Source organism: Hylobates moloch, unplaced genomic scaffold (genome assembly GCF_009828535.3).
Source record: "Hylobates moloch isolate HMO894 unplaced genomic scaffold, HMol_V3 SCAFFOLD_3, whole genome shotgun sequence".
NCBI classification, from domain to species: Eukaryota; Metazoa; Chordata; class Mammalia; order Primates; family Hylobatidae; genus Hylobates; species Hylobates moloch.
Genome location: NW_026652278.1, coordinates 1,391,182 through 1,408,413, shown reverse-complemented (window position 1 = coordinate 1,408,413; position 17,232 = coordinate 1,391,182). Strand labels below are relative to the sequence as shown.

Below are 17,232 nucleotides of genomic sequence, written 5' to 3'. Positions count from 1 at the left end.
CGGGTCATGGGTCGGGGGTCCTCTCGCCGCCCCACCCTCCCTTACTGAGGCTCGGAGGGGAAGCCACTGGAGGACCTGCACCTGGTACCCCTCACAGCGAGACGGGCTGCTTTCTGGGGGAGCTGAGGGGTTCTCCAGAGTGGGCAGCTGTGGGGTGTGGGGTTCCCGTCGGCCTCCCCACCCCACAACCACCCTGCAGGGCCAGAGACGCCAGTGTCCGGCGATTCTGCAACTTAGGGTGGCTGAGCTGGGTGGGGGACGGGCCTCTTGGGGGCGAGGGGAGAGTGTCCGCAGAGCACCCCCAGCGTGGTCCACGCTGGTGCCCCAGGGAGCCGCCGGCCTCACCCTCTGTCCACCCAGACCACCCTGGTGACGTGGCTGGTTTCCCTCCTGCCTTCCTGGCACCTCACTGGGGACGTCTGTGATGAAAATTAAGAGAAAGCTCTGCCCCTCCGTGCCCTCTTCCTGTCCTGAGTCGGGGGGCCTGGCCCTGGAGGAGACTCGCCCTCCTCAGGCTCAGAGAGATTTGTCTGTGTAACTGGGGACTTTAAATATCGCCTCTTTCACTTTGACTTAATTTTCGCATGACTCTTGGGGAAAGGAAAAAGGCAAGGCCTCGGTTCAAAGCATCATAAAGCATGGCAGCCGCGAGACATCTCAGAGCCTCATGGGCCCAGCCTTTCTCCCTCGCAGCAGGGGTGGGGCAGCAGCCACTTCCTCCTGGCCAAGCTCGCCAGGAGCTGGAGGAAGCGCCCTGTCTTCCCTTTTTCCTGTCGGTGCCAGAGAAACATTTGCTTAGGGGCCACATGAAAACAAAGAACTCAGAAGCTTTGCTTAGAGAGTAAAAATGTCCAAATTGCATGTAAAAAATTTTTTAATGTCATTTAGAATCAGAGGAAAATCTGATGCCAAGAAGTGCTGCATGGTTATTTTAAAAATTGGAAGATAAGAAAAGATTAATGAAGAAAATAGACTAGCCAGCATCCCACAGTCTGATTCTGTATTATAATCGGACATGTCACTCCTCACTGTGGAAATCGAGGAAGCCTCAGGATAAGGAAGGGGGCAGGGGAGGACAAGCGTCTGAAGACATGGACGTGGGCACATCCCTGCCACGGTCCTGAGGCTGCAGGGGGCCCACAGCCCTCTGTGGGCTCCGTTTCCCTGTCTGGAAACAGGGTTAGGACTAACTACAATTCCCTCTCTGCTAAGCATTCTCCAACCCAAGGGCTCACATCCACGATTGTGACCCCTTAAGGGAGGGAAGAGGCCGGGGTGATGGGAGGAGACCAGGACGGCCTGGGGCAGGGAGCTGGGACCCAGCACTCGGGGGGCACCACAGGCCATGCCTTTGCCCACCTCCCACCTCAGCTGATGGATCCTCTGACCCTGCGTCCTGTCCCAAAACGCACCCCTCCCTTGGAAGCTATCCCCAGAGAGAGTAGGAGCCACTGTGGCCCCGTGGTTCAGAGCCACCAGAGCAAACTGCATTAAGGGAGGTGGCTGAGACCTCGGCTAGAAGCCTCGGTGGCACTCAGGAGGGACTTCACAAACCAGGATGCTGAGGGGGAAAGCGCCAGGGCTTTTCCTGTAGATGTGGGGCAGGCTCTGGGAGTCAGTTAAGGAACACAAAATTCAGGAAGGCAGCAAGCCCTGGGCTGAGGCAGCCCCTGTACAGGCAGCGGCACGACCCAGGGCTGCCAGCGGGTCCCTGTGGAGAGTCCCTCGGACAAAGCCCTCTGGCCGGCACCCGGCAGGGCTGAGCACACGCTAGGCCTCAGTCATCCTCATTGGCTGTGTCATCCTGTAAACAAAGATTTCTCCTAACAGGCCCTCAAAATGAACCTGCAGAATTTCCCCTTAGAATCTAAGTGAGATCTCTTGCTTCAAATAAGCCTTAAAGTTCTCCCTCCAGGGCCAGGCACAGTGGCTCACTCCTGTAATCCCAGCACTTTGGGAGGCTGAGGCGGGCGGATTGCTTGAACTCAGGAATTTGAGACCAGCCTGGGCAACATGGTGAAACCCTGTCTCTATAAAAAATACAAAAATTAGTGGTGTGTGGTGGTGCATACCTGTGGTCCCAGCTACTCAGGATGGTGAGGTGGGAGGATTACTTGAGTTTGGGAGGTGGAGGTTACAGTGAGGCAAGATTGTGCCACTGAGCTCCAGTCTGGATGACAGAGCCAAACCCTGTCTCAAAAACAACAAAACAAAACAAAACAAAACAGTTCTCCCTCTCTTAGAAAGCATCTCTTCCAAAGGAAGGGTGAACAGTGGCTTCTCAATGTACTGAACCAAAAGACAGATACTTCTGACGTCTCTCGAGTGTGTGTGCTGTCTGTCCCGGCTTTTAGAGAAAATTTGATGTATCTTTCCTCCCGTCCTACAGACCCGTGAGCAGCTACAAGCCGAGGTGCAGAGGGCGCAGGCGCGGATACAGGACCTGGAGAAGGCCCTGGCGGAGCAGGGGCAGGTGAGCCCGCAGCCATCTGCACGGCCGTGGGGGCACACTGGGTGGGAGGTATTTGGCTGCACCTGAAGACAAGCTTCAGTGGTGCGATCGTTACTTTCTACAGCCTTGACCTTCTGGGCTCGAGCCATCCTCCCACCTCAGCCTCCTGAGTAGCTGGGACCACAGGCATGTGCCACCACGCCCGGCTAATTTTTGTATTTTTTGTAGAGACGGGGCGTTGCCACGTTGGCCAGACTGGTCTTCGGTGTTCTGCCACATCATGATTTAAATGTTGGTTTATGAGTTCCTCCCTCAGTGTCTTTATTTCTTTCAATTCTGTTTTCAAGGATATGAAGTGGATTGAAGAGAAGCAGGCGCTGTACCGGAGAAACCAAGAGCTTGTGGAAAAGGTGAGCCTCGAACCCCTGGAGACCCTGGCAGGACTCGCTCTATGCTCTTGGGGGTTGCAGTGGTCCCTGTGGGGCTGAAGGGTGGAGCGAGGGCTGAGGCTTCTGAATGGCTCTGTCCCAGGCCCCTTCCGCTCCGCTCCCTCCTGCGGGACCCCATCAGGAGCCCTGGGGAGGAGGACTGCCTGGACAGAGGGGGCTTGGGCCTGTTCTCCTGGGTCCGGGCAGGCCCCTGTCTGCAGCAGCATCTCCATTCGTGTCCTGTTGTGCTGATGGTCCTGTGGGTGGGCTGGTTAGAGCATCGTGATAGAGGAGCTTTATTGAGACCACTAGAATCATCCCCCTGGGAAGCCTGGCTGGGTCAGGGAAGTCTCCTTCCAGCAACGCTTGTGGGGAAGCTGAAGGGTCCTCAGGGAAGAGCCCACGGACCAGCCTGGCTGAGCTAGTGCGTGTTTGAGACTTCGCCAGGGCGTCACCTCGCGGGCCCAGGTCCAGGCTCTCTTGGTCCCGGATGACAAGAGGCTCCTGAAGTGCTGCCCGCCCCCACTCCCACCCTGGCCCGGGCTTTGTGGGCTGGAAGACTATCAGACGTAAAACAGATCAGAACATGCGACGTGTGGCCAGGCTGCTCTCAGTGGCCTTAGCTTCTGCCTGGGGTGCAGGGACAAGAGCGCAGGTTTCTCTCAGGGCACCTCCCCACCACACCAGGCCCACCTGGCTCAGCTGCTCCGTGCACTGGGTTAAAGAGGGAGTCACAGCACCGAGGGCCCTAGACTTAGGTCGGGGCAGTCCAGGGCCATCCCAAGACGGGTGCACCTCACAACTGTGGGAGCAAGCGATGTGGCATGAGGCAGGGGCGGGGCTGGCTACGGGTCCAGGGGCAGGAAGGCCAGCAGGGCTGTCATTACCATGCACAGGTGAGGGGTGCTCCGTGTGACCCCCACCCACTTGTCCATGGGCAGGGACAGGTGTCCTGAGGAGGCAGTGATATCTCACACTGGCAGGTGCGGCCTTCTGGGGAGAAGCCAGGGTAGCCTGGCTGATGAGTCTGATCTGTGCCAGCAGGACAGGGCTTCGGACAAACCGGTGTCCGACGCAGCCTCTGCACTGCTGCCAGCCCAGGGCTGGTCATGCCCTCTGGGGGTCCTGCTTTAGGCTTTGTTCACATCTGGAATGGCGACCAATACCCCCATGTTTCCCGTGGACACACGGAACATCTCTTCAATTAGAAGTGCTGTTTCCACAGGGCTCAGCGCAATGCTGTGTGTGCCACGTAAATGCTGGCACAGGCAGAGATTCACATGCACTTAAGGGCACACATTTAAACACGCACACACGTAAATGCCTGCGTGCGCACTTGAACACGGGCACACAGAAATGCTTGCACGCACACTTGAACACATGCACACATAAATGCTGGCATGCACACGGAAATGCTTGTGCACATACACACATGCCCATGTGCACACTTGGAGCCACGCTTTTCTCTGGCTACACTGGGTGCGGGTCACATTCCTGGGCCCGCTGTGCAGCAGTACACAGCTGGCCCTGTGGGAGGGTCCAGCTCCCACTGGGCCGGCTCACTCCAAGGATGCAATGCTTCTGAGTTTGTCTTGGTCCCCTGAGCATCAGAGTAGGCCCCTCAGTCCCCAGAGCTCAGCTCCAGGGGATGGACACGGCTGTCTGCCCCTTGTGGCCCCTGCCCCCATGAGGCTGCTGAGGACACATGCCATGGGCCGTGTCACTTGACCCTTTGGAAGGGGTGGGGGACTCCTGCATCTGGTTTACTTGTAACTGGTTCCATTTAAACAGCTCCTTAATTAGCCAAGTGAATTCCGGTGGCCAGGCAGCCATGGTACCAGCTCCTTCCATTGGGCACAGCCTGGGCTCCAAGGGGCACCAGGGAGCCACTTGGGACATTTATCCTCCACGGCCTCCCTTCCTCATCCTAGCTCAGAGCCCCGCTAAGGCCCCCAGGCTCCTGGATTGTGCTGCACAGCCCCTGCTGGAGACGTTTATCCTCGACGGCCTCCCTTTCCCATCCCTGTCCAGGGGCCACCCAGGCTCAGGGCCCCCTATGACCTCCAGGCTCCTGGCTTGTGGTATGCGGTGCTGCCTGTCCAGCCCCACCCACCACCGGATGGCTACGCTGTCTCACTATGACAAACCCAAATATATCCAGGGCTGTGAGGAGCTTCCAGGGCTGGGCACCAGGCCAGCCAGCTGGCCTCCCCGAAAGCCAGCAGCTGTCCAGTCAGCCTGGAGTTGACCTCCCAAGACCTCTGGTGAGAAAGAACCAGACCCCTCACCTCATGCATGTTTTATGTTGCAGATCAAACAAATGGAGACGGAAGAGGCTCGGCTCAGACACGAGGTGCAGGACGCCAGAGACCAAAACGAGCTGCTAGAGTTCAGGATCCTGGAGCTTGAGGTAGCTGAGCGGATGGCCAGCACTGTGGCCTGTGGCCTGTGGCCGTGTCAGGGGTCCAGTCCTCAGCCTTCCTAAGCCACACAAATCCCTGAACGTGAACATGAACATGAACCCAAAAGGCTGGGTCAGGGAGGAAAGAGGCAAATGGCCGTAAACTGCCACCTCTTCATATCGGCCGTCCAAACATCCAATGGGGAACATGGGGCATGGAGCTCAGTGTCATGCAGGGACCACTTCTTCACACGGAGGATGAGGCCGACCGCCCAAAGCACGTGTAAACATGGGGGAAATGGGCCGTGGAGCTCAGTGTCATGGAGGGAAAACAAAAGCACGACGGGTGACAGTGCAGCGTCTGCTCCAGACATGTGGGGCAAGGAGCCGGCACGTCCGTCCTCCGTCCGCCCCCGAGGAGCCGGCATGTCCGTCCTCCATCCGCCGCCATGGCCCTGCTGCAGCTGGTGTGTGGCTGTGTCCACGCCTCTTGCCCTTGAGTGAGGGCTGTGGGTGTCACACGGTGGCTGGGAGCCCTTTGCCTGTGCCCTGTCGTCCCTGGCCCTGTGTCCTCTGCCATGACCTGCACAGGAGGAGGGAGGAGGGGGATCCCACCGGGCAGCTCAGGCTGGGTGTGGGCAGCCACGTCACTGTGATTGTTTCACGGTAAGGGTGGTCCCCCTGTGGGGCTGGGAGGAAGTGGCCCACACAGGGGCCACCCCTGCCGAGCACCACACACAGCCCGAGGCCTCCGTCTCAGGCCAGCACCTGGAACCTTAGAGTCCAGCTGGAGCCGCCTCTTAGAGCCCTCCCGTCCACTGCTGGAGGACAGAGCAGCTGTGTGGTCACTCCATGTGTGGACAGCCTCGGCCATGTGGGCCTGCCTGTGGGGACAGTGGCCGCACCGCTGGCCTGTGTCCTCCAGAGGCTCCTCTGGTCAGGCCTGCAGGGGATGCGACCTACAGCCCCTCCCCTGATCCTCCCCATAGCCCCTGGGATTCACTGAGGGATGTGCCCGTGGGCTCAGGGTAGGGACTGCCCAGGCCACGTGGCCAGAGTGTGATGAACTCTGCCCGGCCCATCTGGCGTCAGCGAATACACAGGGGCAGTCCTTGCGGGCAGGTCCAGGTCCAGTGCAGATTCCGCCACCACTGCTGCCACTGTGGTTCGATTTTCATAAATGCTGTGTTGATTCCTGGTTCCATGGTCTTGGCCCGCGTTCCTCAGGCCCCAGCACAGCCCTCTTAGAGGGAAGGGATGGGAGGGGAGCACCTAACCCTTCTGCCCCTCTGTCCTAGGAGAGGGAGAGGAAGTCACCCGCCATCAACTTCCACCACACGCCCTTCGTGGACGGGAAGAGCCCCCTCCAGGTGTACTGCGAGGCTGAAGGCGTGACGGTGAGTCCCGCCCCTTCCACCCACTCTGCCCCACCCCCTCCCCTCCCCCACCCCACCCCTCCCGTCCCCCACCCCACCCCTCCTCTCCCCTCCTCCACCCTGCCCTGCCCCACCCCACCCTTCCCCGTCCTCTGCCCACCCCGTGGCCGCTCACCCTTGCCTGTCCTCTGTGCCTTAGGACATTGTGGTCGCGGAGCTGATGAAGAAGCTGGACATCCTGGGCGATAACGCCGTAAGTGTATGTCGCTCTCCTGGCTTGTGCATGCCTCTCACACCCACAACCCCCAGCCCAGCCCCTCTGGGGTCCAGGAGGCCCTGCCAGCCTCCCACAGCCCTGCCATGGGCCACCCTGCCTGAGATCCTCCACGAGGCCCAGAGCCGGCTCAAAATCGGAGCCTTCCTCACACTGCTCCAGGGCCCACTGGGGCCTCTGCTGTGCACACCTGGTTCTTCCAGTGGACGGCACTTCCCATCACATTGCCCAGCTTCTGGGATCTCTCTTTCAGCCCTTCCATACTTGCCGTGAGGATGGGGGAGCTGTTGCTCTTAGACAAACCAAGACCCTTAGAGGTTCCACTTCCTTGGCTTGGGGGAAGAAGCAGACTCTATAGATAACCCCTAAATTTCATTTGGGGCAGAGTTCCGATTTCTATAGCAAACTCCTCGAAAGAATGTTAATTACTGAGTGTGCAAAGTAAATGCACCCCTTCATCCCACTTTTCATCCGCCCATCACTAATCCTCCGCTCTCCATCCATTTATTCCCCATCAATGCACCATCTACCTAGCCCTTCATTCATGCTGTCTTATGTCCATCCATCCATCCTGTGTAATCCATCCATCCATCCTCCATAATCCATCTATCTGTCCTCCATCCTTCCGCTATCCTTCATCCATCATCCTTAACCCATCCATTTATCCATCCTCTGCAATCTGTCCATCCATCCTCCATCTGTCCTCTATCCACCATCCTCCATCCATTCCTTCTCCATCTACCATCCTCTACCCATTAACCTTTCACCTATCTATCCATCTCCCATTCATCCTCCATAATCCATCGATCCTTCATAATCCATCTATTCATTCTCCATCCATCTTTCCTTCCTCCTCCATTCTTCATTCATTCATCTATTCTCCAGAATCCATCAATCCATCCACCTTCCATAATTTATCTATGCATCCTCCACCATTCATTCATTCATCCATCCTCCATCATTCATTCATTCATCCATCCTCCATAAGCTATTTATCCATCTTTCCATCCTTCATCCTTTATCCTTCCATCTATCCACAACCCCTCCCTCCCTCCATCCATCCATCATCCTACCTTCATTGACCTTCCACTCCCTCCATCCAGGGCTCTGCATCCGAGGACTCCCTTCTCCCCTTGCCTGCCCAGCCCCTGGGGAGCAGTGAGGCACAGGGCAGGGGCGCTTTCAGCAGGGAGGCTCTGGGTGTGGGTCTGCTTCTCTCAGACCTGGCGGCTCCATTGTGGTCATAGGTGGCTGAAGAGCCACAGCAGGGTGGCTGTGGACCTGACATGCTCTGGGGTCCAGTCCTGGGTATCAGCCCCATCACGAGGTCTTGGGAACTGTATTGGGCAACTCTCTGATTCACAGTTGGAGAAGCTGAGTCCCCAAAGGCACTGCCCAGGGTCACAGAGCTGATGTAGTGGCAGAGTTGGGGGCATCTAGCCCCATCCAGGCCTATTTCACTGTTCCTGCCCAGCCCCATAGGTGTCCACCAAGAGTGCCACTGAGTGTGACAGCCCTGCAGTCATCATGCAACCTCTGAGGCCATCATCACAGAGTCCAGGGACGGAGGAGGTTGGGGACTGGAGGGCTCATGGCCAGGCTTAAGCTCAGGGGACCTGTGGAGATGCTGGGGAGCTCCTGACAGTGGGCTGACCGTGGCCCTTCAAGCCTGGCTGTGCAATCAGTGTTGACTTCACATTCAACTTGTGGTTTATCACATCTGGGTAGATTCCCTCAGTCACCCTGAAGCCACCTGCTCAGCCTCCCCAACCTCCCCAACTTAAAGTGTTGGGAGAGATCTGTGGCCCGCCCAGCCCTGCCATGGGAGAAGGGAGCAGGGCAGAAGAGATGAGGGCACCCAGCCCCAGCCATGCAGGATGAGGTTCTTGCCTGAGTCAGGAGTGCAGCTGGCCCCCACCGTGGACTACAGACAGAGCCTGACTCCCCGCTGCGGGAGACCCTGTGCAGACTTTGGGGTTGGGGGACAGCAAGAGATGCCTGCTGTTAGGGAGCTTGCACTCTAGGGAGAGGACGGCATGGACAGGGCTTTTGGAGTGAGCTGGCATGAATCAGAGAGGCTCCGGAGAGAGGAGCAAGGGCCTCCCTTCCCTGCAGGGACCGGGCATCCAGCCCCAGCTGACCCACGAGCTGGGGCCGGGCAGCCCTGGTCTGGATGCAGGCTGCAGCGTAGTCTGAGAGTGTGAGGTGCCCACATCCAAAGCCATAATCACTCTACCCAGAAGGGCCACCCAGGGGCCCCTGCAGTGGGGAGGAAGCGTGAATAAAACACGCATAAAAGAGACACAACCTTCCCGGGATTCAGCCATTTCACAGCCATGAATGTGTGGTCTCTCCTCCACTGTTCCCAAGTGGTGGTTTAATAACCACAGGTGCATATGCAGAGGCTGGCTTTAAACACGGAAGGAGACAGAGGCTGGGTGGAGCAGCAGCCACTGCTGGGGATGTAGTGGTGACCTGCCTGCATTGAGCAGCACATCCGCGTCTGCCTCAGCTGGTTACCTAGACCTGGTGGCTACCAGCAGAGGGAGGATGAGAGAAAACAAAATCGACAGCACCCGGAGGGAACACGCTCAAGTCAAGGGTGTCAGAGACGCTGGCAGGGAGATGTCAGTCAAAGCGCTTTTTAGCCGTGGCCCCCACCCAGGCACCCCCAGTCAGCCTCCCCCAGTCAGCCTCCCCATGCATCCATCACTCACCCTCACCCCCAAAGGCACTGCTTCTGACTGCACTTGTGTTCTGTTTTTGGGTGCAGAACTTGACCAATGAGGAGCAGGTGGTTGTCATACAAGCCAGGACAGTCCTGACCTTGGCTGAAAAGGTAACAGCAGCTGTGTGGACACTCGGGAGAGGGAGAGGGCCAGGCTCCTGGGGTCTCCTGCCCTGCTCAGCTCAGAGAAGGTGATCTCGGGAGGAGGGCCTGCAGGGCCGGGTTTGGGGGGTCCACTAAGCCCCATCTGCCCTGGGAGATCTGGCACACTCAGGTCAGACAGCGCCCACTGTGAATCTTTGCAAAGGACAGATTCAACTCCACTTTGCTCTGTCACCAACCCTGTCTGTCTGCGTTTCCTCCCAAAGGTGGGAAGGTATGGTGAGTGTGCAGGCAGCGTTCTCTGTTCAGCTTACCCTGACCCCCTTCTGGGGCCACTCAGCCCACTACCTGCTCACTACCTGCTCCTAGTCCCACCCCCAGCCCTGACCTGCCTGGTGGGCTGGGCCTCCCACAGCAAGAAGAAGGGGTGCTCCTGGCACATAGGGGTTTGGAGAAACAGGCCACCCCTCCCCGCCTGTCCTGGCAGAGCTCTGCAGATGTGTCTCTCCCATGGTGCCCCAAGCCAGTGTCCCTCCTCTGCTGGAGAAGGTGTCAGGGGTAGACTTCCTGGACACCTGGAGGGTGGGAGGGGTGGGGCCATGATGCCAGCGCAGCCCCAACTCCCTGGAGAGGGCTGGGCTCTCCCCTCCCTAAGGAGAAGAGGAAGGAAGACCCAGGCCGCCCTGGCTTTTCTCCCAGCCGTCTCCACAAGCCGGGGTGGGGGACCCTAGGGTCACTGTCCTGCTTGCTCTGTTTGTGTCCAGTGGCTCCAGCAGATTGAGGAGACAGAGGCGGCGCTGCAGCGGAAGATGGTGGATCTGGAGAGCGAGAAGGTTGGTGGCACCTTCGCTGAGGTTCTGTGGCTCGGTGCTGCAGGTGGGACATCCGAGACCGAGGCACGGTCCTCCTGTGTTTCAGGAGCTGTTCAGTAAGCAGAAGGGCTACCTGGATGAGGAGCTGGACTACCGGAAACAGGCCTTGGACCAGGCCAACAAGGTGAGAAGCACGAGGCTGCTGGAACCCCGGGATGGGGGGCACTGGGGTGAAAACGGCCACGTGGCTCAGGTGCCCAGCAGTGCCTCAGGTGCCTATGTGGGTCAGGTCGCAGGGCCCCTAATGGCCCCTGCACAGCAGGCTCTGGCTCTCCAGAGCTGCCTGATGGGGTCTTCACTTGGAGCTTCATAAATGGAGCAGGATTAGTTGAGGAGGCCTAAACCCACACTGTGCAATCGGAATGCTCTACAGCCTTTGTGCGGGTCACTCGGGCACAGAAACGCGCCCGGATTCCTAAAGGCTGTCCAGGCGTCAGTGTGGGCTGGTGTCTACCTCCCACCCTTCCCCTGAAGAACTGGAGAAACTGGTGGCTGTTCTGGGACAACAGCCTGCTCACTAGTGGGAGGTGTGGTCTTGTTCTATTTCATCTGCTGTGGCCGAGAGGAGCATGGGACGTTTCTAGGTTGAAAACTAGGCTTCAGAACTGGGTTCCCCTGCTGGGAGCTACTTCCCCCATGACTGCACAAGCAAAATCATCTGTCCCTGCTGGACTCCTATCACGTGATGGAAGGTATGACCGGGAGGATATCAGGCCATGTTGTGGAAAGACAAGTGTCATCACCAAGAGGTTCACCTCAGGACCCAGCCCAGCAGGCAGGGTCTTGACCCTCATGCCTGTGAGGAGACCTGCTTGGCTACTCAAAGCAAGGGAAGGTGGGCTGGGATGAAAATGCTCATTCCTGGGGACAAGTTCAGCCTGAGAACTCTCAGAGTGATGGTGATGATGATGGTGATGATGACAATGGTGTTTGGTGATGATTGTGCTGGCAATGGTAATGGTGATGGTGGTAGCGGTGGTGGTGGTGGTGGTGGTGGTGGTGATGGTGGTAGCAGTGGTGGTAGGGGTGATGGTAGCGGTGGTGGTGGTGATGGTGGTAGCGGTGGTGGTGGTGGTGGTGGTATGGTGGGGGGATGGTGGTGGTGGTGTGTGGTGGTGGTGTGTGGTGGTGATGATGGTACGGTGGCGATGGTGGTGGTGATCGTGATGGTGGTGGTAGTGGCGATGGTGATGGTGGTGATGATCATGGTGGTAGTGATGATGGTGATAATGGTTATGGTGATGACAGTGATGGTGATAATGGTGATGATGGTGGCAGTGATGATCATGATGATGGTGGTAGTGGCGATGGTGATGGTGGTGGTGATCATGATGGTGGTGGTAGTGGTGATGGTGATAATAGTGGTGATGATGCTGGTGGTAGTGATGATGGTGATTATGATGGTGATAATTGTTACGGCGATGATGATGGCAATGATCATGATGACGGTGGTGGTAGTAGTGGTAATGGTGAAGCTGCTGGTGGTAGTGATGATGATGGTGGTGTCAGTGATGATGGTGATGGTGGTGATATGGTGGTGATGATCATGACAGTGGTAGTGGTGGTGATGATGGTGATCATGATGGTGACAATAGTGATCGATGATGATGGTGATGATGGTGGTGGTGGTGATGAGGATGGTAATGATAGTGTTATAATGACAGCCTACTCAAGAGCCTTTCCTATGTGGCAGGCACTGGTCTGGCCAGCCAGGCACAGAAGCTGGTGACCTGCCCAAGGACAGGCAGTCAGAATGAAGGCAGGAGTCGAATGTCAGCATTCTTCCCCTGCGCCCACAGCCATGACTGCTGCATTAGGCATCTCTCCTTCCTGCACTCGTGGATGTGAGTTCCTCACATAGAGGGGCCAGGGCTCAAACACAGAAGCCTACAGAGCAAAGCGCGGCCACATCAGGCACCTGGCATCCTGGGTAGGGGTGCAAGGCCCATGTCAGTTGCTGTGGAAGCCAGTGTGTGAGCCATGGGAGGCTTTGGAGGCAGATGACCTGGGTTTGAGGCCAAGCTCAGCCGGTAACCACTAGGGATTGGGAGTTCCTGTAAGATGCTGGGCATGGAGGCTGGCCCTGGCTAAACTGGTAATGGCCCTCCTGTTGCTATGGTTAGTGTCACTATTGCTGACCAGCAGTGTGCACATACCTGCGTGGGAGCAGCTCACAGGTTGCCAGCTGTTCTTCCTGGGCCACTTTCCTCATGGCCTCTGAGTACTGAGAGCCAGCCCCGGGTGAGCTGGCCCCAGTGGTGGTGAGACCTGCATCCCTCTAGGTGGCCAGGGACCTGCGCAGCACGGAGCATGTCTGTCCACCCTGCTCATGGGGTGGCCCCCAGGCGCAGGCTGCTGTGAGCTTAGCTTACCCAGGCAGTCCTCTGGGCCTTGCGTGCTTTGGTCAGAAGGAAGGAGGCTGGAAGTAGGTGGTCACTTGATGTAAAAAGCAGAGGCACCTCAGTGCCCCAGGCCATCCACACTGCAGCCAGCTGACACTCCTGTGCCCGCACCTTCTGGGACTCCTGGCTGCCCTTACTGGAGAGACCTTCTTGCTGAGGCGACAGGTCCTGCAGGCTCCAGGCCCACACCTCCCTCCCTCAGCTCAGTCTCTGTCCCCCGAAGCCCACTGGCCTCTGCTCTCCAGCCTCCTTGTACCCCCTCATCCTCCTTCATCCTGCTCATGCTGATTGCTGGCATGGACAGGTTCCTCTCTGCTGGATGAGGAAGAACTCTCTAGAACAGTGCCCTCCCATGAGCACCAAGGCCCACGTCACTGCCTGGGTGGAGAGGGCTGGGATCCAGCTAGGGATCAGCCTAGCTGGCGGGCATCTCCACTGCTGTGCAGCCACCACCACAGCAGGCCGGGAGATGGAGGACCCCACCCAGCCTTCACTGCTGCTGTTCCATTCTCCTGGGGCGCCCTCCCTTTCCTTCTCCTGCCCATCCCTGACTGACACTGCAAGCCTCAGTTTAGCACCTTGTCTCCTCTAGGAAACCTTCCCTGACCCCCAGTGAGGTGGCCCTGACGTGCCCCACTCATGGCAGTGGGTCTGCCTTTCTATGGGGCAAGCAGGGACCATGTGCATCTGCTGCCATCTGGTCTCCTAGACCAGCACGAGGCCTGGCAGGCAGCAGGTGCTTTGCAGGTGATGCATAGGTGAAGAGGAAAAGAGCTAAGGATTGTGCGGCGGTTTTTAAATCCAGCCCACCTTGAGACAGGAGAGGAAAGAGAAGGACATGCATTTGTTTTTTTAATATTGCATTTTTTCTTGAATGAAAGAATAATCAATGTACAGTTCTGATTTACAACACAGAAAAATCCAAGAAAAAAATTCACCACGTGCCCAGCACACAGAGAAAGACTGTGGGCATTCTGGTTTCTCTCCTGATGGTCTCTTGGCAGGATGGGGGTGCACACAGTCACTTTGCAAAGCGGGGTCCCCGTGCTTATCTGAGGCTTGCTCTCTGAGAGATGGTCCTCATGCCAATGGTAGGAAATGTTCACAGTAGGAAAGGACATTTTCTTCCAGTTCCTGTTCTCTGGACTCCAGATGCCACCAACAAAGGGGACCCCACTTGCTGGGTCTCATCTCCTTCTGAGAAGTGCGAGGTGTAACCACATGTGTGTGCATGTGCATTTTCATGGATAGCCTGAGAAACCCAACGAGCTGCAGCACGCTTCTCTTTCACCTGACTGTGCACAGCCAGGGCACTTCCCACCAACCCAAGGAGTGACTTGGTGTGAGCGCATCATGGACTGTTTGTCCCCAGTAGTGGACTTAGGTAGTGTCCATGCATTAGCTATCACCAGCAAAACAGCAATTCCTATCCATCCGTTTCTTACGTCCCGACACACAAATAGAGATTATCTGCAGGAAAAGTTATTTGGAACGACCAAAGGATATGCACACTTAAGGTGTTGTTAGGAACTGCCGAATATTTCTCCCCATAGTAGGAAGTTTGCAGCCCAAACTTCCACTGCATGATGTGCAGCTGCCTGGCGCAGTCCTAGCAGGCGTGTCTCTGGTGAGCGCAAAGTCTATGCAACTCCACGCCACGTCTGTTTGTAACCTTTCCCACCTCTCTCATTCTATCTGACCTTTTGGTCAGAGCTCTTGATAACAGAAGGCAACCAGCCCTTTGTCATCCATTGCAAATATTTCCTTTATTTCCTCAGTCAGAAGAATGGGACATGGCAAATATTTCACCCAGCTTGTCAGTTGCTCTTTGATATCAAACACTGTTTTGAGGGCCTGGCAGAATTTGGGTAATTTTTACGAGGTTGATGGTCTCCAGGTTTTATGGCATAATTTCAACTTCGTACAAAAAAAAGATTGTACAAAAAAATTCCAATGTTTTCTTTCAGCATTACTTTGAGGTGTGTGTGAGGCAGGTGTAAAGAGGAAATGGAAATTTACGCACCTCCAGGATGGCTGCCCACCGCCTCCCCGCCGCCCCATCCCCGGCAGCGTCTGTCTACTCAGCCGTCCACCTTTTCCACCCTAATGTCACAGATAATTCCGCTTTGTAAGATTGTGTCTGGAGTGATGCCTCAGTCCTAGAATCCCTCCACTGGGTCAGGAGAGTTGTTCCGTGAGTGGAGAAGTGGCCTGTGGGCCCCCTTGACCTGACCAGAATGCAGGATCTGAGCATAGAGAGCTCCAGGAGTGGGGTCCCTGGCCCAGAGCAGCTGCCACCATGGTCCTCGTGATCAGACATCCCATGAACACCCCATGGGATTAGAGATGTGGGTCTCCGCACACATTTCCAGAAGATCAAATCAGCACAGCTTCAGCTTTCTGTGAGGCCACCCCTCTCTGCCACCTCCACAGTAGCTGTGTCCTCAGACCTCAGATGGGGCCAACTGCTCAGGGGATCATTCAGCCCCAAAGACCAGTGGGGAGGCACGTTGTTGCTGGTTGGACCAGGATTAATGCCCCCTACTCTGGAGGGGACTGGGGGCATCTTCCTGTGAGAGGCTGTGGGAGGGGCATCTTCCTTTGTGATGCTGGGGGGAACCTCTTTCTGAGTGCTGCTGGGAGGCCTCTCGCTGTATGATGCTGGGGGGGCCTCTTCTTGTGTGATATTGGGGGGGCCTCTCGCTGTGTGATGCTGGGGGGGTCTCTTCCTGTGTGATGTTGTGGGGGCCTCTTCCTGTGTGATGCTGGGGGCGTCTCTCCCTGTGTGATGCTAGGGGGGCCTCTTCCTGTGTGATGCTGGGGGCGTCTCTCCCTGTGTGATGCTGGGGGGACCTCTTCCTGTGTGACACTGGGGGGGTCTCTCCCTGTGTGATGCTGGAGGGGCCTCTTCCTGTGTGATGCTGGGGGCGTCTCTCCCTGTGTGATGCTGGGGGTGTCTCTCCCTGTGTGATGCTGGGGGGGCCTCTCCCTGTATGATGCTGGGTGGTGGTCTCTTCCTGTGTGATGTCAGAGGGCCCTCTCCCTGTGTGATGCTGGGGTCGTGTCTTCCTGTGTGATTCGGGGGGTGTCTCTCCCTGTGTGATGCTGGGGGGAGCTCTCCCTGTGTGATGCTGGGGGGAGCTCTCTCCCTGTGTGATGCTGTGGCGGGGGGGCCTCTCCCTGTGTGATGCTGGGGGGAGCTCTCTCCCTGTGTGATGCCGGGGTGTAGGGACCAGCCCCACAGGGTCGGTGGGTCTCTCCCTGTGTGTGGCGACGAGAGAGTGTAGAAATAAAGACACAAGACAAAGAGATAAAAGAAAAGGCAGCTGGGCCCAGGGGACCACTACCACCAATGCGTGGAGACCGGTAGTGGCCCCAAATGTCTGGCTGCGCTGTTATTTATTGTATACAAAGCAAAAGGGGCAGGGTAAAGAATGTGAGTCTTCTCCAATGATAGGTAAGGTCACGTGGGTCACGTGTCCACTGTACAGGGGGCCCTTCCCTGCCTGGCAGCCAAGGCAAAGAGAGAGAGAAGACAAAGAGAAAGACAGCTTACGCCATTGTTTCTACATATCAGAGACTATTAGTACTTTCACTAATTTACTGCTGCTATCTAGAAGGCAGAGCCAGGTGTACAGGATGGAACATGAAGGTGGACTAGGAGCGTGACCACTGAAGCACAGCATCACAGGGAGACGGTTAGGCCTCCGGATAACTGAGGGAAAGCCTGACTGATGTCAGGCCCTCCACAAGAGGTGGAGGAGCAGAGTCTTCTCTAAACTCCCCCAGGGAAAAGGAGACTCTCTTTCCTGGTCTGCTAAGTAGTGGGTGTTGTTCCTTGACACCTTTTGCTACTGCTAGACCACGGTCTGCCTGGCAACAGGCATCTTCCCAGATGCTGGTGTCACCGCTAGACCAAGGAGCCCTCTGGTGGCCCTGTCCAGGCATAACAGAAGGCTTGCACTCCTGTCTTCTGGTCACACCTCACTATGTCCCCTCAGCTCCTCACTCTGTATGGCCTGGTTTTTCCTAGGTTATGATTATAGAGCAGGGATTATTATAATATTGGAATAAAGAGTAATTGCTACAAACTAATGATTAATGATATTCATATATAATCATATCTAAGATCTATATCTGGTATGACTATTCTTGTTTTATATTTTATTATACTGGAACAGCTCGTGTCCTCAGTCT

At 56.6% G+C, this 17,232-nt stretch overlaps 1 protein-coding gene across 13 annotated transcripts in view; it reads left to right on the top strand.

The window, feature by feature from the left end:
* Positions 1-17,232, top strand: part of JAKMIP3 (Janus kinase and microtubule interacting protein 3) — a 162,758-nt gene that overhangs the window by 122,387 nt on the left and 23,139 nt on the right. For 8 of the 13 annotated variants that reach the window (XM_058435886.1, XM_032174836.2, XM_032174878.2 and 5 more), the window contains 8 exons: positions 2,390-2,473; positions 2,800-2,862; positions 5,192-5,290; positions 6,580-6,678; positions 6,857-6,916; positions 9,705-9,770; positions 10,526-10,594; positions 10,680-10,757. In XM_058435886.1, coding sequence (XP_058291869.1) covers positions 2,390-2,473; positions 2,800-2,862; positions 5,192-5,290; positions 6,580-6,678; positions 6,857-6,916; positions 9,705-9,770; positions 10,526-10,594; positions 10,680-10,757 — 618 coding nt within the window. The remainder of the gene's footprint in view (positions 1-2,389; positions 2,474-2,799; positions 2,863-5,191; positions 5,291-6,579; positions 6,679-6,856; positions 6,917-9,704; positions 9,771-10,525; positions 10,595-10,679; positions 10,758-17,232) is intronic. The other 5 variants (XM_058435887.1, XM_032174850.2, XM_058435889.1 and 2 more) reach the window with 1 other exon arrangement.